Source organism: Triturus cristatus, chromosome 11 (assembly GCF_964204655.1).
Source record: "Triturus cristatus chromosome 11, aTriCri1.1, whole genome shotgun sequence".
Taxonomy (NCBI): Eukaryota; Metazoa; Chordata; class Amphibia; order Caudata; family Salamandridae; genus Triturus; species Triturus cristatus.
Window position 1 is genome coordinate 494,909,576 of NC_140594.1, and position 22,695 is coordinate 494,932,270.

Consider the following 22,695-nt stretch of genomic DNA (forward strand, 5'->3'; position numbering starts at 1 on the left):
ATAAGGGAATAACATGTGGAATAGAGTTAGTACCACTCAGTTGGTTTCTGTACAAGGTTGGAGCCTGTCTTATAGCCCATTTAGTGGTTTATACTTCCCTGATGTCTCATCAGGAACTATGGGAGAAAAAGCTAGGTTTATTAATTTCTAACCCGGAGCGTTTCCATAATAAAGACTGGAAGTCAGTCAACTACAGCTAATATTATGTTATAATCCTCAGATAAATGTGGAGACTTTTTCAAGAATGCATGGTATTTCTCCTTCAATCTGTATTTCTAAATTGTAAATCCTATCAGAAGGATCTAAATGCTTATCGATTCTCAACACGTATGAACTCATCAGTTGGACCCGCTACCAGAAACCTCAGAAACATCTGATGCACAACTGTGACTTCTGGTACGCTGCCTAGATGTGCTCTCTCCAAGTCTTGTTTTGCAGGAGAGCTCGTAGTTGTATCAGTTTGGAATCTTCGAGTCCACTCCTTTCTCTTCTCTCTTTTTGTGGACTTCAGCCTCTTGTCTGGTTTCACCTTTTCTGCTAAACTCCTCCTTTCTTCAGTACTCAGATCGACTCCCTTTCTCTGCTCATTTACCGTCAGGGCTCTGAAAAGACTAGGAAGAGCAGCTATCAGCATACTGATAATGTTCTATTTGTTTAATTTTCAGGCAGTCCCTTAAATTATAACCGCTCATACCAGATTTCCGAAATGCAGGAGATCTAGTTAGTCTTTGCTTTCATTCACTCAGTTTCTTATTCCCCTCTGTTGCAGAGTTCTCTTTAATGTAACCTTAACTGTCACGTTTAGGTTTTAATTGTGGCTCAACGTCTTTTCATTCCCAAGGTATAACGACCCACATAGGTGTAAAGTTCACAATTATTTTTAGAAGTTTCCGTTCAGGATGTGGAACAGGAGCTGCTGCCAGACTCTGACATATAGCCATAACCGAAGCTTCTCCTTTAATGTTGCTCAGGATGATGGAGGCGATGTAGAGAAGTTCCTCATTAACGTCATTCCTAAGTCCAGAGCTCGTGCTGCTCGGTGTTCATTCTGTACTTTTTTTTTATTTTTTTATTTATTAAATGATAAGCTCACGGTGATGTACATTGCTTCATGCCTACAACCCTGAGGCCGGCTGACAAAACTTCATGAGATATATCGTGGCACCCCTCATCCCGACCTCCCTGCAATCCTGTCAGCACAATTGTCAAATCACCAATGCGTTATGAGCGGCCGATAGTTCAGCACAGTACATCATTACCATAGTAGTGTTTTCCACCAAAGTCCACAGTTTTCTCAATTAACGTACGTTATACAAAACACCCAACTCCCTCCCCACCCTCACCCGAGCATGTAGCATCAACTGGGCCGTAACCCTCCCACTTCCATACACCATCCAGAGTCCCGGCCCCCCATAGAGCCGCTCCCCCACTGCAGAACGCCGCACACCCGTCGGTATGTCCACAATGACAGTGATGAAATCTCAGGCCTTGATGCCCCTTCTGTGCAGATGACACAACCGCACCCCAACTCCAGTGCTACCTCCTGTACATGACATGTATCGCCAAAAACTAGTTAGACAACCGCTTCCCGTATATACCTCTCGCTTTCCGCCCCCAGCTCAACGCCCGCTGCCGTGCGTTCCCTTCCCAGGTATTCCACGTATAAGCCCCCAAAAATTTTTGGCCTGCTTCTTGGCGAGAGTAGTTCGCTATAAGTATCTGTTTGCGTGCAGCAGTAAAGTACATCTTGCTCCCACTGCGCAACTGTTGGGAGGGGCACCCGCATCCAACACATCGCCACCCTGCGCTTTGCTACTAGCAGTTCCATATCCACAAGCCTCCGCGCCGCCTTAGGCAGTCCCCTAGAGTAGCCCAAAAGTGCAATAGCAGGGTCAGGGGTGAGCTCCAATGTGGCTATTCTACCTATCTCCTGAAAAATAGCTTCCCAGAATTTGTGGATGCCCGGGCAATCCCCCGCTAAGTGGTAGAAGTCTGCTACTGAATAGCTGCATCTGTCGCATGACACCTCTTCTCGCAGGCCATACCGATGCATCCTCTCCGGCGTGTAATATGTTCTATTTATGTATTTGAAGTGTACTAATCTATGCTTGCCGTGGAGCGAGATCCTGCGAGTGCCAGCGCAGCAGTACGACCACATGGTATCATCTATGACAGTGTCCAAGTCCCTTTGCCATGCCAGTCTGGCCTTGGTGTATTGCCGGGACCTCTGGGACAGCGCAATGTTGTATAGATGCGATATCAGCTTGCGAGGGCTTTTGTGCTTAATGAGGTAAGTTAACTCCGGGACCTCAGGGGGTTCAGCCATGTCATCTCCCAATTGCCGTCTCAATGCCCCCCTCACTCTATTGAACTGGAAACGCTGCAGCTGAGTAGGGGCCTCCGCCGCCACCACATCGTCCCAAGTCTTAGCCGTGCCATCCACAAACAACTCTCCCATCGTTTTGACTCCAAGCTCACGAAGGGCTCGCGTCACTCCTGTTTCCTTGCAAGGAGGAAGCCACCTCACCCATTCCAGGGGCATTGATGGTGAATATAGTAAAGCCCCTGCCGTTTGTTGTAGTATACAATGCCAAGCATGTCTAGTGGAGTTTAGCGAGTCCAGGAAGCCCACCCTGCGGTCCATCGGTTCACATATTATCGCTGGGAGGGGCAGCGGGTCAGCAAACAGTCTTTCCAGCTTTAGATATGGGACCGACTCCTCCCCGTGTATCCAGCTATGCGCCTGTGCACCCTGCGCCACCCTGTAGTACAGCTCCAGGTCTGGCGCCCCCAGGCCTCCCATACAATAAGGCAATGTCAGTACTCGCCAGCTAGCCCGCGCCTGCTTGTCCACCCACGCAAACCGCTGCAAGGACTTAAGCCAAGCGAAAAAGGAGCGCGGCAGCACAATAGGGATATTAGACAAACAAAAATAGGAATCGGGGCAATATCACCATCTTCATGACTGATATCCTGCCCACCAATGACAAGGGCAGCCCGATCCAATTCTCCACATCATCTTCCAACTTATCAATTGCCCTACCATAATTTTCCCGGAGTACTATTTCAGAGTCTACATGCAACTGTATACCCAGGTACCTGACTGGGTCGTCAGACCACTGGAGCGGATAATCCATTTCGAAAATTGTAGTAGACTGAGTCAATGGGAAAGCTATAGACATGGACCAATTAACACGTAGACCAGACAGCGCTCCATAATGCACCACCTCACGCAGCACCGATGACAAATTATTTTCCGGATCTCGAACATACAGCAGAGTATCGTCTGCGTACGTCGAAACCACAATTTTATAGGTAGGGAAGCTCACCCCCCGCAGGGCGTGGTACTCCCGTAATGCGCATGCCAGGGGCTCCGCAACTACAGCGTATAAGATGGGCGATAATGGACACCCCTGTCGCGTCCCTCTAGTAATCGGGATCATGTCAGAGAACCTGTCGCCGAGTCGTATTCTTGCAATAGGGTTCCTGTAGAGCGCCCCAATCATCTGCAAAAAGACCGTCCCCAGTCCCATTCTGGTCAATACCTGGCTCATGAAGGCCCACTCAACAGAGTTGAACGCCCACTCAACAGAGTCGAACGCCTTCTCCATGTCTAGGAAGACCGCTAGTGCCTTAGAATCCGGCCGAACATGTTGAATAGTGCCAAACACTGTGCGCAGATTGTAAGTAAGATTCCTGCCCGGTACAAACCCCGCCTGCTCCGGGGCCACCAGCTCTGGGGTGAGCAGCGCCAGTCGCGTAGCCAATACCTTTGCAAACAGCTTGGCATCTACATTAAGCAGGGAGAGTGGCCGATATGAGCTCTGGGGGCTTCCCTGGTTTGGGGATAGCCACAAGGATAGCCTCACACATAGAGCGCGGCATCTGGCCCTTGACACAGATGTCGTCAGAGTCGCAATATGCGGTAGCAGCAGGTCTATAAAGGTTTTGTAGAACGTGACCGTGAGGCCATTCGCTCCCGGCGCGCCGTTCGCCTTCATGCCTGCTAGAGCTTCCAGTATTTCATCCTTCTCGATGGGGAGGGCCAAGAATTCCCTGTGCGAGTTGGTCAGGAAGGGCAGTTTTATATGATCTAAATAGTCTCGTATACTATCGTCCATGTCCGTCTGTCTCGAGGCATAAAGCGTAGCGTAGTACGACTTAAAGCGCTCAACTATATCCACTTCATCAGTTAGCAATTCCCCTCCTTCCGATCTGATCTTAGTGACGTTGGCCTTACTTCTACGAACCTTCAGCATGTTAGCAAGAACAGAACTGGGCCTCTCCCCCTCCCCAGACACCCTGGCGGAAGCATACTTCCCCAAATGCTTCACCTCCGCATCTGCCGCCTCATGATACTCTGCCAGAACTTTTTAACTCCTCTGCAGCGTCACCCCCCCCTCACTTTGCTGCCGAACCTCCAGGTCCCTCAGTCTACTCTCCAGGGTCGTCAACCGGCGCCGGAGATCGCGAAGTACCCCAGAGTGCTTTGCCATGGCCACCCCTCTGATGTAAACCTTAAAGGCTTCCCAGACCATTTGGAAACTATCCACTGTACCGGTGTTGATGTCAAAATATTCTGTTATCGCTTCCCCTATTTCCTCCCTAAAGAGGGGGTCAAGCAGCGAGTATGGGGGGAACCGCCACATAAAGGGCGGAATAGTCTTCTTCGGTAGAGAGATGGTCAGTAGTATGGGGGAGTGGTCGGATAGAGTCCGCGGCAGTACCTGGCAGGCATGTATCTGCGGCAAAAGAGACACCGATACCAGCCAGTAGTCAATCCGCGTATGTAGGTCATGATATGCCGAATAGTGTGTATAGCCCCCCTCCGTCGGATTAAGCGTTCTCCAGACATCTGCCAATGCTAAACTCATCAGAGCTCTATCGACTACCTTGACTGCAGCTGCCGGGCCTCTGCTCCGGCCCCCGATCTATCCAGACCCGGCTGCCGGACCATGTTAAAGTCTCCGCCCCCCAGAATATTAGGTACTCCACAGCCCCTTATGGCGTTGACTAGGGAGTCATAAAATTCCGGACAGTCATAGTTTGGTCCATAGACATTAACTAGTAGTAGATCGAGGCCCCTGCCCTGACAGCGCGCTATCACAAACCTGCCCCCCCCATCCGCCGAGACCAACTGCAACTTATAAGCCGATTTAGGGTTTGTCCAAATCATTACACCACTAGCATGTGTTGTGAAGCCAGCCACCAACGCGTTCCCCAGTACCCCTTTCGTGCGCAGCATTTGACTCTGGTTAGGGAGATGTGTCTCCTGCAGGAAGGCCACATCTATACCATGCCTATTAAGATAGTGCAACACCTTGCGCAACTTCCGGTGATCGTTAAGGCCTCTAACGTTCCATGTCACCACTCTCAGGGAGCCCGACGGACCCCCACGCATGGCATCACTCGTCATTTCTCACCTGTCTATACATCGTAGCAGCGAGCGTGTAGCGCCCCACATAGTGCCTAGAGTGGGCAAATGACAACATCGAACCTCGCAGCTCTACATATGGCTCAAAAACTAAAGAACAACATCCCTCCCAAACTCCCCACCCACAGCTGACCTCCCCCAACTGGGCCATGCCGCTCCCTATCTAGGGACTACCCACTCCTCCCCCCTACCCTCCCACTCCCAAAAGACACTCCTGAACACTGTGGTATACACTCGCGGGCGGAGGTCGCTCAGCGCTAAGTTTAGAAAGGGAATTCACCCTGCACCCTGTACGAACCTCCGAGCACCAATAACTCGCCCTCTCTACGTCGCCGGGACAGAAGCCAACTCGGAATCTAATGACGCTGGGCCCAAACTCCGCCGTTCAGCGCACGTCTAGTGAACCAGCCATGCTCCACGCGTTGCAGTCGCCCCTCCAGGGCCTCGCAAGTTAGCTCGCTCTGTCGCATCAGACTCACGCAACCCCACCAGACCATCGGCCGCCGCCCCTAGCTAAAGGCTTCATAATACTGCACACCTCATCGCACACCACAAAGAAGAAAAAAATTCACATAATTCCCTACTGCCGTCACCCCTTCAATGGAGCCCAGCCTCCCAGGAACCCATCTACAGTGTGCTCTAGGAGACCAACATTAGTCCTGGTGATCAAGTGTGCTTTCCGTCTCGTCCCCCTGCGGCTGCTTCTCTGGACTTTTTCGCCGCTCCTTGCTCCATTCGTTGAGCGCCTTTTGCAGTGTCCTGGGATCAAGAAAAATGTGGGTCTTCCCCTGCCGATTAACTCTCAGCTTGACAGGGTAAAGCATCGCATAGTCCAGTCCCATATCCCGCATTTGTTTTTTAGCCGGGATGAACTGTCGCCTAGCCTCCTGAACACGAGCCGTGAAGTCCGGATAGAGTGCAATGGTCGACCCCTCGTAGGACAGCGTCTTCTTGTCCCTGGCCGCACGTAGGGCTGCATCCCTGTCGCGATAGTTCAGTAATTTCGCTATAATAGGTTGCGGTGGTGCGCCCGGCGGAGGTCTAGGCCCCAAAGACCTGTGCGCTCGTTCCACCACAAACATGTTAGAAAATATCCCCGGACCCAACAGCTCGACCAGCAACTTCTCCACGTAGCCGCGAGCGGGCCTCTACATCCTCCATTTTGTCCTGCAGCACCTGCATGAGTCGCCCCATCTTAACACGATCCGCTTCAGACGCAGTCTGCACCTCCTCCTCGTCGACCAACCGCTGCTCCGTCTGGTCTAGTCGCTCCGCGTGCTTGTCTAAGCGCTCCGCCATGCGATCCATGCGGTACGAAAGGGCATCAATCTTGGACCCCAAGGAGTTTGTGCCAGACTGCAGCCCCTTTTCCATAGACAGCAACAAGCTTCTTATGTCCTGTTCTTCCTCCGGCGGGTTGCAGGTCGCCCCATCAACAGCAGCCTGGGTCTTGGGGCGTTTCTGTTCAAAAGTTAGTTTCGGCTGCGTCTTGTCAGTTTTGCCCATCCTGCGCCTCGCCGCAACACGGCACTCCTAATCGCAGCTGCCGCGCTATATCCCAGGGAGTATGTGTCGCCACCAAGTTGCAGCCGTGGGCAGGCTTCCACCACCTACTGGCCAGAACCTCTCACTTGTGATCCAGCCTTACATAAACGGCGGTCCGCATAGCCCCACCTATCTTTCCTCCGCTGGTCAACAGTCAACTGCACCCCAGCAAGAGCGAAGATGATATCCACAGGGCTACTGCTTCCAGGGGCCCCCCCGCGCAAACCACAGTGCGTCCCCCGCCAGCTTCCAGGCCCCCCCCCCCCCCCCGTATTGTAAATGATGACTCCCGGGCTCGCCTAGTGTCCACAAACCACCCGCGCCAGGTGGGTGAAGGGGGAGGGGGGGGGGGGGGGGAAGAGGGAGGGGGTGGGTCTTCGGCTGATCAGTTTGTGGGCTTCACTACGGGGTCACCGATCACCTCTGGTGGCGGACGCCTTCAATTATCCCGTCAACTCGGCGAAATCCGCAGCGCCTCTCTGGCAGTGAACTACAGAGGTGAGCCCGCCCTCGGCACTTCAGGTGCCGAACTCACCGCAAGGTCGCTCCTCACACGCTACTGACGGTAGCGTCGCCCCAGCCTCCACAATGCCTCCGGTGTGTCTACGTTGCTGCGCGACCCTTCACTCGTTTTTGCGGCGAAATCGATGCGGGGGCACCGGGACTCCGCTCCCCGCAAAGCCGCACTTACAGCCACGTCGGCTGGCAGCTTCCTTCACCTGAGCCCGGGGATCAGTGGCCTGTTTCTGCCCTCCGCTCTGCCATCCGGCGATGCACAGTCACGGCGTCCTCCGGAGTCCCGTTTTGTGGAATCGCGACACGCACTGGCATCCGCGCTCGGGTCCCAGTGTGTATTTCAGTATCCCGGCAGTAGAGGGACAGGATTATTCAACGGATAGTGTCGCTGAGCAGCGGAGCTTTAGGCTCAGGCAGCCATTCTCCTCGCGAGCTAAGCTCCGCCCCCCTGTGTTCATTCTGTACTTTATGAGTACCGTAGGGATATCTGCCAATGAATGCATGCCATGTGTGTTGGTGTAAATGTATACAAACGCTTCCCCAGGTGTTACAGTCCCCCTCAGGTGGCACCATCCCAAGAGGAAGACACATGGTGAGTATTCTATGGTTGTCTTGTGGTGTAGTATGCAGATTGCTAGCTTCCAACTGGTTGACCTTAAAAGCAACTCAGAAGGCAATCGTGTCACGCTTCGCTGGCACTTTTCCCATGATAGTTTTAGTAGTCTGTGGACTAATGGCTTGTCTAGTGCTGGAACTGCTAGTCCCACTGTGAAAGCAGGTCTAGAGTTCATGGTACCTTGTACAAACCTGTGCCAGTCTGCAAAATAAAGCAACAGTGTAATTTTCACCTCACTATAGAACAGGAAAATATTTTTATTACAGCGGTCTACTATGGACCAGCTGTTTTAGAAACACAAATGCACTGGAGCGAAATTGGAATTAGTACTTCGGTCGCTTGGAGTAAAGAGACTCCCTGCTTATCTGTACCTCGTACCATAGTAGTAAGTGATTTCTGTAAACCAGAGACTAGGTACGAGTATGGAAAAAATATGTAGAAAAAATAATCCTTTGTCCTTGTTTTATGTAGGCTCTATAGACTACCCATTTCAACAATAACAGCCACCATAGAAGAGAAGATGCTTAAGATTGCAACTATATAGTATGGTTTTGCTTTTAGAATTCCCTTAAAAAGATGCAAGTCTCTGGCAATGGCATTGATGGATAACCACTTCACTCTTTATTGCCAGGTCTGTCTTCTCCAGCACTGGAAAACGGCAGTTTCACCCATGAGAATAGTATTGCTGATGGAGCTCATGTGTTGTGCAGTCAACAAGCGTGTAATTTTTAGGATAAAGGATTAAATACCACTGTTTCATCGCGTATAGGATCCATACCTAAAATAATGAAGTAACCCCTGGTCTTAGTGCCCATCCAGCTCCTGTCTTCGTTTTCCTTTCTTTTCAACACAAATGAAAATCATGCACAACATCCACCTATAGGACAACCTAGAACGGTCTACTGAGGAAGAACCCAGAATCTTATACTTGGGGCTAGTCTCGCTGTTCAATAAATAGGGCCTGGCTCACTTTATCCCCATCCTCCTGCCTCTCCCCTCTTGATTTTATCACATTCCCACCAATTTGACAGTGGTTCTAGTACACCAGTCATTTTGCTACCTTGCCAGTTCCCTAGGTCTTTATAGGTCCTGAATATTTTACTCTTCCACTCCTCACATCACTCCATCCACCATCACACCCCTAGGGACACTCCCTCCTTTTCAAGTCTCTCCATTGCCAGCTTCGCAGCTGGTGACTTACTTTCCCTCTTGAAGGACGATATGTGAAGAACGAAGAGACCTATGCTTTCCATACACATACCCCCTTCTTAGGATCATATGCACATCTCAGAACGGTGACTCGGTTGACATGAATGCAGCATGCCATATGAAACTTGACCTACAGGAACCTGACTATTTTCTCTTTGAACGGTTAGATCACACCTGGTTGAATATATGTTGCCTTTCGCCATTCAATTCCATTACTTCTCCTGTGATGTATGTACATGTGTGGCTGGTATACCAAAATGTTCAATAAAAAATAAAGCTCAAAAGAAAAAATATTTTGCAAGCATTGGAGAAAGAATGACGCACCTTCTCCATAAGGAATTTTAAGAACAGTAGTCAGAAGACTACACTCCCTCGGTCTCTTGACACCAGATGTCTCAATGGGGCAAAGATTTGAGTCAACTGGGGAGAGGAGTTGGCCTAACGGCTAGAGCGGTCGACCTCAAATCTGGGGAACTGGGTTCGAGTCTCGCCAATGACGCTGAACATCCTGTGATTCTTGGCAAATCACTTAATCTCCCCGTGCCTAACAAAAAAATGAAAGTAATGCAACTGGTGCTATGTAAAGCACTCTGATACCCAAATCGGGTCAAGTTCACGCTGTATAAAACTCTGTTAAAAAAAAAAAGTGTGGATCAAGATGAAGAGGTGGGCAAAGTATATTTGGAATGGTGTGGCTATGCAATGTTGCTGTGAGAATGGGCCTGGGCAAGGAAAAAAAACAGTGATGAAGAATGATCTTTGCCATCTTACTATAGTGTAGTTCCTATATTCCTGATCGGCTCTGCGCATTGGAATAATATACACTATAGTTTTGACATAGGACTGAGGTCAGTATGTCTCTATCGAGTACATTAAACTTAATTACTTGTGTGTGCCAGCTAACTCAGAGGTCATAGAAACTTCTCGAATAAACAAGAAGGAATTGGTTTCTGACAACCGCATAAACATGACAACTTTGTTTCCCTTAGAATCGGAACAATCTCAGAATCGTGGCAACAATAGATAACAGTTTCACTCAGTCAATCGTGCATGCTTAATTTCTACAGAGTTACACAGAAATAGATAGACGGGCGTTTCAATAAAAAAGGATTTATTGAACAGTCCTATTTCTCGTGCAAGAGATATGAACTGCTACAATTGTAAGACAGAATACGAAGTATAATACGTACAGCGTTAGCAGTAAGATACAATAATACTGCAATAGCGTGGTTTGTAGCTATGACAGATATTCATAAAAATACATACATAAATAACACAGGCTAAAATGTTAATACTCATCTGATGCTTCTAGCTACCCCAGTGTACCTAACCTAAGTGTAGTACGAGGTAAGAAGTAGGTGCTGTTTGTCTATAGTCTAAGTTAGCTATAGTTGCCAAGATTTGCCAAAAGTCCCTCTAGGTTCTAGTCCGCTCCATACCTTAGAATGAGTGAGGTTGGAATCTCTTTCCGAGTCTCGATCTCTAACACCTCGCAAGGGGAGTCAGAAACACTGGAGCTGGATTCTCTGCGAGGAGGACGACAGCGTCTGGTCAGTGCGTCAGGCAGGGACTAGACTTCCTTCCGAACTTGCCGTGGTGAGCCGCGTCGTGCAAGTAGGCAGCCGAACCGTGGTTTGCCATGGTAAGTGAAGGTATATTTATACCTTGAAGGTGTTTAGGAAGGCCAGTATTGATGTAAAAGTCGGGCAGAAGAACGTCATGAATGAACCCCTAATGAATAGATGTTCATGGACAATAAAAGAGTTCTTGGAGAAATCAATATCCAAGCAAGGGGAAGTCCTAAAGGCTTAAGAGTCTGGTTTTCCAAGAACTCGTTGTGACGTAGATGAGCGGATGTAGGTGGCCATGCCTGTATTTGGTTAGCATGGATAATGCCTAAATAAGGGTAGGATTTCTATGCCTAATTATGGGAAATGCGAATTGTGCTTATATAGGAACATGAATCGGGAAACCTATATACGGTATGTATCTAAATCGACACACAACATTACTTTGCCTCTTTCACCTTCGCCTATACTGTTTTGGAAAATAAATTAGAGCACAGATTTTTCTGGTGCTTTACCTAAAAAATAGATTCAAGTAGGGTATTAGCATAACGAATGAGAAAGTGGGTGATGGTGCACCCAAAACCATACAGCTGTAGCTATCTTTTTTCAGGAGAGGACTGGCAAAAGACTCAACTCCATCTATTCCTTGGAAAGCATTCTGCTGGCCTTGCTTATTGAGAGCTACGGAAGAATCAAAAGGGAAAGAAAAACGAGCAGTAGTCATGCACAGTCAAAGGAGGCTAATTGTAGACGGCTATGGTTTAGTGCCCAAACCAGTGAAGATTTTTGAAAACTGCTTTCTTTCCTGGTACCAGCAAACTAAAGTATTAGAAGTAAATGGCAACTACATTGACTGCGCTTTATGCAATCTTTCGTATGTTTCTTGCCTTCGGTGGATCGCTGATATGCAACGTTAAAGGCAAGAAGCTAAGGCACATTTACTTTTTTGTGTCAGAATAACTCTAGGAAAGAGTCTTTCGATTTGAGTGCATAACTCACTTAACCTTGGAGGATGTCAGTGGTCTAGGAAAATACACAAACTCTGAAGGTGAAACAATGAGACATATCCTACATTGTCTTTACATTTTTGTAGTTAGACATTTGTGGCAAAAAATAACTATAAACTGTGCAAATTAATATGTGTTCTGAGCAAAATCCCATTGATAACCCGCACATTCCAATTAAACTCCTACTCCTATAGCACTGATGAAGAGAACCACAGAAAAACGACTACCACTCTCGCTATAAATAGAAAACACAACTGACACTTTCATATGTAATCAGTGGGAAACAATGAAACAGAAAGGAAGTTAGGGTGCATAGTGTTGGAATACAGTGTGTGAAATTGTCTCAGCTGGAACAGTTTTTTTCCCACCACAAGGCAACAAAGGCATACCAGAGATGGGAATAGAAGAGGGACTGAAGAAAGAGTATTGTTAATTAAACAAACAGATGGAAGATAATAGAAGCTACTATGGTCGCCTACTACACATTCAGTGTTTTCGAAAACGGTCGGTCTTAATTTGATTTGTGTGGCCTAGGGACTGCAACCATGACTGATCAGCAGCAAATGCAAAATTAGAGATTAGCATGGGTTTATTGAAATAATCAGTCCGCAGAAGCTTCAAAATATTTGATATGTGATGGCACTAGAAGCAATAAGCGCCATGCCTCCCAAATCACAAAAATACATGCATGCTTGCAGGTCTGGAAACACAACATGAGTCAGAAAAACAGAAATTACCGCAAAGGCTATGTTAGGAGAAAAGACGTAAATTATTTAATTTAACTAGTTGTGAATTTCCACAGGGATTTTCAATGTCATAAGAAATATCAACCAACAAGCGATATAATGTTTTCTCTACAGACGTTTCTGTCTATGGATTACATGTCCTATCCCTTTGCTTCCTCAATTAACTCTCAGCAACATAACACATTGATTAGCTACCTAAGTAATTTGCTGAGAAAACACACTTAAAGTTTTAAAACATAACAGTATTGTGATTCATACCTGGATTGATTTTCTTAACTACAGTTCTTCTGTTTTCGTCTCTCATTTGCTTAATATCCAGAAGATCATGCGGGTTGCCATTGTGCTGCGGCCAACAATACACAAAGACTCTTGAGCCACTGCTACCGCAGTCCACCACAATGCCGTAGTTTAGGTCGGGGTTGTCTGTGTCCGTAGCTTCTAGATCTGTTACTCTAGCAAGGTATCTACCAGCACAAAAAATACACAAAAATAGTTTGACAACTTGATAAGCTTTTCACTGACCCCCAAAAAATAACCTTGAACATTAGGACTTGGTGTTACCTGTGATGTCGCCGATCCTTGTATGATCGTCTGTAATTATTTCGGATTATGAACACAGAGTAGAAGAGCAAAGAAACACTGGCAGCGAGAATTCCAATCACAATCATCTGCCGCAACGTGGGGTTAGGCAGTCGTGGGCAGCCAGCTGGGGAGAGGCTGAAGTGCCAGGAAGCGGGGAACAGGCATGATATACTGATCCTGAGACAAAGCAGAATTGGATTTTTCAGAATGAGAAGAAGTAATTCTATACCGATTACCTGGTCCCATGTCAAGAGGGCAGCTTTCATCCAGTTCTGCTTTTCCAGCCAGCAGCACTAAGGATGCAGGCAATTGTAGTCCCAGTGGGCTTAGTGCTGTTGGCTAAAAACTACGACTGTCTGAAAGCCTCATGAATGGCACTAGAATAGCGTGCATGAAAAATCTTTAAACTAAGACATCACAATGCACATCATCCCTTGGAAAACATATCTTACACCCACAAACAGAAGACATGTCAGCTACCAGTACATCACTTTAAGTTTTCATAATGATAATTTGCGTTTTATTCTGTTTGCATAATGATGAATTATAGGTTCTAAGGGCCAGAAGGAGATCAGCCTAGAGTTGGAAGTACTCATTCATACCCTGTTCTGTTCACGTGGATTTTAGATTGTGATCGGGCATTTAAATATACATAAGGACTGCTCCAACATTTTACAACGAACACATTTCATTGTGCTTTGAAAAAAAATTCAAGACTGTCCATGAACTGACTAAACCTATTTTATTGACTTTGGCTGAAACAGTGAGTTTACAAGGACAGAAGGCATTGTCCTCTATACCCATAGACCTTTGGACAAGGTGTACCCACATAATCTAGAACAATAACCCTCTACACTAGAAGTGGTATATGAACTGCACTGGCAAGGGTCACTAGGAAAATACACCCACACTGTTCCGGCCCCGACCATGTTGTGCTTTGCAAACAGTACGATACACACTGGCATGGATTTGTCTTGACAGAAACCCGGAATACCTGTGGGAATAACCGGGAAATAATGAGAAATCCATGGTACCTAAGAGACAGCAGCAGAGAGAACGTTGCAACTAGTTACAGAAATGAAGACTAACAGCAATCGGAGACTAACACGATCCATACCCAGAGGAACACAGTGATCAAACCCTTATAAACATGGCGTTGTCAGAGAAAGACCCACAGGAGTGCCTTTGTTCACTGAAAACTGAGCGAAGGGCCAAGATTAAGGAGGATGCCATCCAAGCCTTGACTACCCTGCAACAGGATTTAGTGGTTAAGCTGGAGAATCTGTGCAGAAGATCAGAACAAAGGGAGAAAGAGTAAGAATACTGAAAACCATAAAACAAAGTGAAAGGAACCCCGTGAAGGATTATCAGCAACTATGGAGGCCCTGGAAGCACGTCTTATTAGTCACTTCCACGTAAAGAGTCTGAAAAACACTCCAGTCAGTACATAGACATAAAAGGAATGGAAGACAGAGCGGACGAACAGGAAATCAAAGTCTTTATTGCAGGCATTTTTGCTTTGTTGCTGGACGAGGAGCACCTTGCAAATAAGTTAGAGAGTACACCTGACAATAACCAGTCCACTACATGTCCTACAGAAATCCTTTCTAAGTAATTACCAAGTGGTAAAAGTAGTGGTCTATGGGTGCAAGTAATATCCCAAACATCACATACAAGTTTCATCCCTACAATCTTTATCAAGACCCGTCTGAAATGCACTATAGCAAGGATAGGACATGGAATTAACAGACACGCTGACACATGACAGAATAAAATACAGACAAGCACTTCCCTTCAGGATCAACTTCAACTTCGCAAGGATTTTATCATGCATCAATGAAGGAAGACACCAATAGTATATTAGGAATGTCCCCCGTGAAAGATCATTGAAGCAAAACAAGGCCCTTGTGGAAACAGGAGATTAATGCTGGGCATGTTTGTCCAGGACAAAGAAAACAGGAATGACAGACTGGAGAGGGGAACGAGAGTAGAATGGTCAGGAAGCATCCTAAAACACCTTAGTTAGAAGAATAGCAGGCAATATCTTATAAGAGGGTACTTGAAAGGAAGAGAGAGGCGATCCCTATAAGTTGTCAGGGAAGACCGTTGCATTTCACACCATAGGAGCCAATGCACTTGGAAATTAATTATGTTTTTATATTGTTGTCGAGAACGGTTGTAGAAAGGTGGTGTAGGGTGAGGGGGATGGGAAGGATACACCAACTGAAGTGTTCTCCAAACAATGCACCAGGGAATGGAGTAGACAATGCAAATAGAATGCTGCTGACAGTTATTTATTAATGGTGGACTAAAATGTGTCAAAATCATGAAGGTAATTTTACTGATTTTGAAGATAATAAACTCCGTCAACAATGGGTGAGAATATGAAGCGCTTTATTGAATTACCGACAAGTAGATATCTGCATAAAACTAACTCTTCCAAAGAAATTAGAGAAGACTATGCCACAGATTATTCCACTAGACCTTCACGGACTCAGCACAACGAAGAATAATGAGGTGAATATACTTTTTTCACAAACACATACCATTCATGGTGACCGGCACTAAGAAAGCTAGAGAGGGGAAAAGGCAACTTGGTCAAGCTTCAACTAGTTGAGAAGGACGCAACAGTCTCTCTCTTTGGTGCAAACACTAACCAAGAATCCTTCCTATTTACTTTTATGCAGAACTTGGCAGCCTTTGAAGGTGGTAACTAACATGGTATTTTAAAATAGTCTGGTATGACATTTTAGACTGAGAGCCAGATCAAAGAACAACTTCTGCATTCGGCTATAAAAAGAGTTACAGATATGGGACTAAAAAGAGTTACAGATATAGGACTAAAAAGGTTTCAACCGAGGCAAGGGCATAAACCATCTTTTACTTGCATGACCAGTGATCATACACACAAATAAATCGCATTTTGAGAGAAATGCCATCTTGGAAATCGACACATTCAGACAATGGCAATTAATCAATCACAGATCATGCTCCAATTTGGGGACACGATACCAGCAAAACAAAGAACTTGTAAAAGGAAGCCAAGTCTGAAAAGGGTTGAAAGAGAAGAAAATCACAATTTGTATCACGCACTGCAGCAGATTGCATATAAACTTGGGGTATGATAGAGATGGATACTTGTATCCCCGTTCCCAATCTAAAAAAGAATGACTGGTCAACCCAATGTCTCTTGGGAAGTTCTTATAGGTTATCAGTTTTCTTAAAATAAACAAATCACTGAGCCTGGACAACTTTACAAGCCTATGCTATACATAGTCTTATATTTTGCTTGGGAACCCGTTGGGAGATGTTTTCAACTTCCTCACCCAAATCAAACATATAATGCATTCAATGACTAAGGTAGAAGGTTCACTAATTCCAGAGAAGAGCAAAGACCCCCAACCAATGCCCCTACTTTAGAAAAATGAATGTGAATGCCAAAATATTCACAATATTAGTTTCAAACAGGCTGTGCTGCCTCCTACCACAACTAATACTCCACAACCACTTATGGTCTATAGATGTAAGAAAAAGCGAGGGGTCATGAGGTAATAAGAAAAAAAGTAAGAAAAATAGTCTGTACAAGTAAATTGCCCTGGAAAATGAAAAGGTTTTATATCAGGTTTGTTGGCAGACATGGACAATGCATTTCATAAATCCGGGTTGGGGGCGTGGTCTGGCTGAAAAGGAAGATGGCCGCTTAATCTCAGAGCTCTGCGCTGAAACGGGACCCGAACTGCGGCAGCGGCAACCACACCATGGTGGGGACCCAACATACTGTATCCCTGCACCGCCTGTGGTCTGCGCAGTCCGCCACCTGACCCTCTCCAGCCTAGGTGCCCTAGGCAGTGTCGGGCTCGCCTCAGCGGCCAACAGTAACAGGGGGCAGCTGGGCCTAGAGGCAGGCGGAGAGGCCGGACTAAAGCGCGGCACCTTCGGCCCGCATATCGTCCCCTCCTTCCCTCCCACCCAGGGGGGAGGGTCTGAAGCGGGCCACGGATCACGGAGGCAGAGGGATCTCCATGTCTGGACATGGCAGCAGAACAGGTGAGTGGCCATCGAGCCCTGAACCACGTGTAAAGCCCCGGCCCACAGTAATGGGGAGCTCACGCTCCGAGGGATCTCCTTGAGGAGCCACCGCGCAGGCTGCTCCTCGGCACCGCACAGCTCCCAGGTGGGGATGGGACCCTGCGACCGGAACTACAAGCCTCTGCGTGCAACACACCTCCCTCCTATCCTGCATTGGTCGGGACCCCTCACAAGGAGGGCAGGCCCCTTCAGACTCAGCCAAAGGAGGGAATAGATCACTGGGCCTGAGCGAGGGAAGGAAGCCTCAGCCCTGCTCACAACGGCCTAATTGGACCTTCTCTGGCTGTGAAGAACGCAGCCTCGGCGCCAATCTGGCCCGCGGCTGAGAGCCGACGGTGTCACCCGACTCCCCGACCCTGACTTCTCTGTCAGCCTGCAGCCCCACCGACGAGAGGCCCTTACACAGCGGCAGAGTAGTGCTGTGGCCTGGGGCGGAAGCCCTCTGGCCCCTGCTTGCCCTGCTGACCCCCATGGACTCTGCACAGACCAGCAACATCGAGGCCTGAACTAGGCCATCCACCCCTAAGGTAGGGAACACCGGCCTGACCTCCTGGACTGCTGCTGGGCCCCGACTGCCGCACCAAAGCAGGGGTGGCCCGCCTCAGCCTCACCTGGCCTACCCTGAGACCCCATTGGCACGCCTCGCCCATCCACGATGTCACCCGCGAGGCCACTGGTCACCCTTTCGGGCCGTACTCCGGGACTGCCTCGGTGATGACAGTCCAGATTATAGGCCACGAGCTAACAGAGCACGTCGGCTAATGGGCCCTCCGCCACTCCCCCCCCCATTGTCAGATGGACAGAAGACCACTGCAGACCTGCCCCAACAACCCGCGGCACAGCAGGAATCACAGAGAAGGGACCGAGCAACACTGCCGACTGACCCCTCTTCCCACCTGGTCCTATCGCACAAGAGAGCCAGGCGGTCCACACCGGCCTCAGGCGGATGTCTCCAGGCACATCCAGGGATAAACCAGCAAGGCAACTCCTCTTTACAGAAGCCCTCCTCCAATCCTGCCCTATGACTACCCAGAGAAGGGCGGCATCCCCAGGGACTGGACTGTCGCACTCTCCCACAGGAAGCGCACAGGACACCACCATGGAGCGCGTTCTCCAGGAAATCACAGCAGTGGGGCTCCGGATGGAGGGCATGGATGCCAACATCTCCGTATTAACCACAGTAACCAAGTCCCTCCGCATGAACATTGCGGGCTTCCAGGCACGCGTAGACCAACAAACAGCGGGTCACGGTGGTCGAAGAACGCCTCCATACCCTGTGGGAACGCGACCAGGAACAACTCTTCTTGCACAGCAAACTCATCGACCTGGAGAACGTGGAGGGGTCTGAAACGAAATTCTTTCTCAGGTTCACTGGCCTAGTCTTCGACCCACCAATGGAGATGCAGCGGGCACACCGCATTGGCTCACCAAGACGAGATCCCTCCATGAGACCTCAAACCCTCATCGCCTGCTTCCTGCGGAATGAGCAAGCTCAGCAAATACTGTGCCACCCACACTCATGGTCCTTACGTGCACAAGGGCCAGGAAATCTGCATAGCGGTGGACTTCTCTAGGTAGACTAATGACTGCCACAAGGCCTTGCTCTCCTTCCGGCCCTGGCTTCGCCAGCTAGACATCAAGTACGGCCTCTTTGAACCAGCCCAGCTAAGGATTGCCAAGGACGTCGTCTCAAAGGAATTCTTTGATCTGGAGGACCAACGCTTCTTCCTAGACTGTTTCTCCCAGCGGGAAATGGACACTGCCACCCCGCAGCAATGGACACCCATCACTCAACGCTGGCGTCCTTCCCCGCCACTTCCGGTGGCGAAACAACTACAGATCCCAGTACCAGGGCCGAGACACCAACAGGACAGCATGCTCCCAGTGCGGCAGGGCCCTGGCCCCACAGACAGTTACCGAGCTATTACCCAGGACAGAGACAAATCATGTTCACCCATGAAACCTGCCTCCAGCGTGGAGTAACTGCCCTGGGGCCTGAGGCACAGAGACAACCCGGCGAGTCCGGTGGCACTGCGGAAGAAGCTGGTTAATCGGCGCTCACCGAAAGTACTGCCATAATTACCATAACTGTTTGACTGCTCACTTCTTTGACAGGATTAAATGTTAATAATTCCGCATGTACGCTTTGTGCGCTGTACACCGACCACGCTCTGTCCTACCTTCTCCTGCAAGTATCATACTGGCCTTCCCTCCAGGGGGCGGCAGTGGGACGGCAGGCAGGGGCTGCACCAAGGCTCCCCCGCCCAAAGTTAGTAGCATCCCCATACACTTGGCCTGACTGCTACCCATCACGTCACCCTAGACCAGACCGCACTGTAGCATAATTGCCTGCTGAGGGCACTGCTGCCCCCTGGCCCATGGCCCCTCACTCCTGGATCCCTGTGCCTGCCTGGGACCTGAACATCCACAGCTACCCCACCCCCCTATGGAGCAGACCTCCTTGCATGCTTATCCGACCATGCTCCCGGCACACACACCCCCGCGACACGGAAGACACTGCCAAAACAGCGATAATCCACTGCCGTTCTGAAGTCCGGACCCAACCCCCCCACCCGAAACACTAGGACCTGAAAACAGCCCCCCACACCTGACTGCAGAGACGCACTCGGTGACACACCCCCCACGCCTGATGCGAGCGGAGTTGCTTCTGCACCACGCAAAACTCACTGAGCCCCAGACCTGTGCAACACTGCCCCCACAACTGGGATTCACCCGAGCGCCTACACTCGTTCCCTACTAACGGCAGACCCTGGCAGACATGCCTTCCCCCTCTCACTCATCTCCGTGACCGGCTATCACCCAGACAGTCCTGCCTGCCAGAAGGGCACCCCCTCGGTGTGCCACCTCCGCAAGCCTAGACCCGTGGTACACAGTTCAATCTCCCCTGCACTCTGCCTGTCCGTGGCAGCACCCCCCGTTCCCCCTTGCCTTCCTCCCTCCCAGCTCTTCCTCCTGCAGCCTGCACCCTAGATGCTAGGGCCACACGCTCCATTCCAGACATTACCCACAAGAGGACCCCCCCTTGGCGTGCCTGGTTATTGCCCGACTTTCCCCGCCCTTCCAACCCCATCCCCTCATCCCCTCCCTTGTAAGACCCCCCTCCTCCCATCCCACCACCTGTAACTACCTCTCCAATGGCCCTAGTTGGGCCTGCCCCCCCGGCACCCTTTTTCTGCCTGGGCCCCCTTTACCGTCTGAGCCGTCCCACTGCACACCTCGCCCCTACCCCATACACATCTCCCTACCTACCACCTCTCTCCTTTCTCTGCGCCTAGATCCCCCCTCCACTGGCGTCTCTCTGCAGCCCGATATCCCCGCAGACCCTCAGGTGCTCATGTCTTCCCCCGCATCGTCCACCGCTCACCCCCTTTGCATCCTTTCCTGGAATGTCAACGACCTCACGCACTACATCAAATGGAAGAAAGTACTCTCGTATCTCCAGGCGAAGAGGGATGATGTGGCTCTCCTCCAGGAGACACACTTGGACGACCTAGAATCGGACAAGCTGAGCCGTGACTGGGTGGGCAGGGTGATACACAGCAGTGTCACAGTGGCACCAGCCACTGAAGGAGGTATGCCTCGCAAATGCTGGGTCGCGATCCTTATCATGAAATCCCTGCCTGTCACAACCGCGAAACCCTAGTCAGACCGGGCAGGCAGGTATGCATTCATCAAGATGCGGCTGGGAGATAAATCCCTCTGTGTGGGATTGGTATACGCTCGGACTGATACGAAGTGCCCATTCTTACAGCTAAACCACTTGCTGGTGGAGATCGGGCCTCTCAGTACGTCATTGGAGTGGACTGGAATCTCATCTGGTGCGCAGTCATGGACAGGACAGGACCCCTGGACAAAACCAATGACCCAGACAGGGCCCTACTGGGAGACGTAGCCTCAGACCACGTCTGGTGGATCATTCTTGCCTTTGCCACCCGTCGGACAAGGAATATACATTCCTCTCACCAGCCCATGGCACACAATTGAGGTTGGACTGCTTCATCATCTCCCAAAAGAGTGTCTCTCGTCGGTGAGTCCCCGATACTGGAAGTGGCACTATCAGACCACTCCCTGGTCCTCCAATTCCTTAACCTAGGCCTAGCCTCCCCGGCCCACAAACCATAGTGCTTGAACATCCAGCGTTACCAAAGGCAAATCCCAATTGAAAGCCCACGTCCCCACTTACCTGAAGGACTCAGTGGACTCTCGCAGGGTACTGTGGGCGGCTGCAATGGCAACGATACGGGGCCAACTTAAGGGAGACACTGCAGTGTCAAAGAAGCGACTCTCCACCGGACCTAACTGAGGGGGTAGATAGCCTCCCTCACCTGCCTCTACTTCTCCCACCCCACCATACCCAACCGCCGACGCCTGGAACAGGCCCACATGGCCCACAATAGCCTTTTCACCTCCAAGACCGAATATGCACTGCAGCGCATGCATGGGAGGCATTACGTACAGGGTGAGAAAGCGGCCACCTACTGGCTGCCTGAGACAATGGAAGCCGCCATGGCCATACGCTCGAAGAATGGAGAAACTATCACACACAGGACTTCGTCAATGAATTTGCCTCGTTCTACAAGACGTTATTCTCCCTGGAGGGGCCGGCGAATGAGGAAATCGTAGCCGCCTTCTGGATGGTGTGGACCTCCCCTGCCTGTCACACAAGGGCAGGGAACTACTGATGGAGGAGGTCAGCAAGGAAGAGATAGGACTCGCCATCTCCAAATTGCCTTAGCACAAGGCCCCAGGGAGGGCGGCTTCCCACAGAGTTATATAGATCGGTGGGCATAGACGTTATCAACTCCTTGCATGCCCCCTTCCAGGAGGCAGAGTGGGTGGCCTTTTTGGGACCCCTCTCCAATAAGGCGGTAATCGCAGTTCTGCCCAAGCCAGGGGGGGACCCATTATTATGTGGCAGCTACAAACCAATATCGCTTCTGAATGTCGATATTCAAATACCAGCCAGCATTCTGACGACCCGGGTTAGCAAGGTCATACCTTGCCTGATCCACCACATGCAGGTGGGTTTCGTGCTGGGTCATTCCTCCAGGACCCACCCTCATATCCTAGCCCCCACTCTCTGGACAGCCACGGACTTCCCAGCCGACGCGGTGGCCCTCTCATTGGACACCAAGAAGACGTCTGATCGCACTGAGTGGGGCTAACTCTTTACAACCATGACAAGATTCGTCCATGGGGGACCAATTCATCGCCAAAGTGCGACTGCTGGATGATTGCCCCACCGTTCAGGTCAACTGCGGGGGTTTCCTCTCTGACCCCTTCCCGATCCGGCAGGGCACCCGCCCGGGCTGCCACCCCTTCCCCCTCCTATTTCTCTTGGCCATGGAACCCCTTGCCTCCG

The 22,695-nt window shown here is 49.7% G+C and overlaps 1 protein-coding gene across 3 annotated transcripts in view; it reads right to left on the reverse strand.

Annotated features, from left to right (window-relative positions):
• Nucleotides 1-22,695, reverse strand: part of ENTPD4 (ectonucleoside triphosphate diphosphohydrolase 4) — a 136,292-nt gene that overhangs the window by 79,537 nt on the left and 34,060 nt on the right. For all 3 annotated transcript variants that reach the window (XM_085633251.1, XM_085633252.1, XM_085633249.1), the window contains exons 3-4: nt 13,203-13,400; nt 12,900-13,105 (exon numbers count right to left, since the gene is read on the reverse strand). In XM_085633251.1, coding sequence (XP_085489377.1) covers nt 12,900-13,105; nt 13,203-13,400 — 404 coding nt within the window. The remainder of the gene's footprint in view (nt 1-12,899; nt 13,106-13,202; nt 13,401-22,695) is intronic.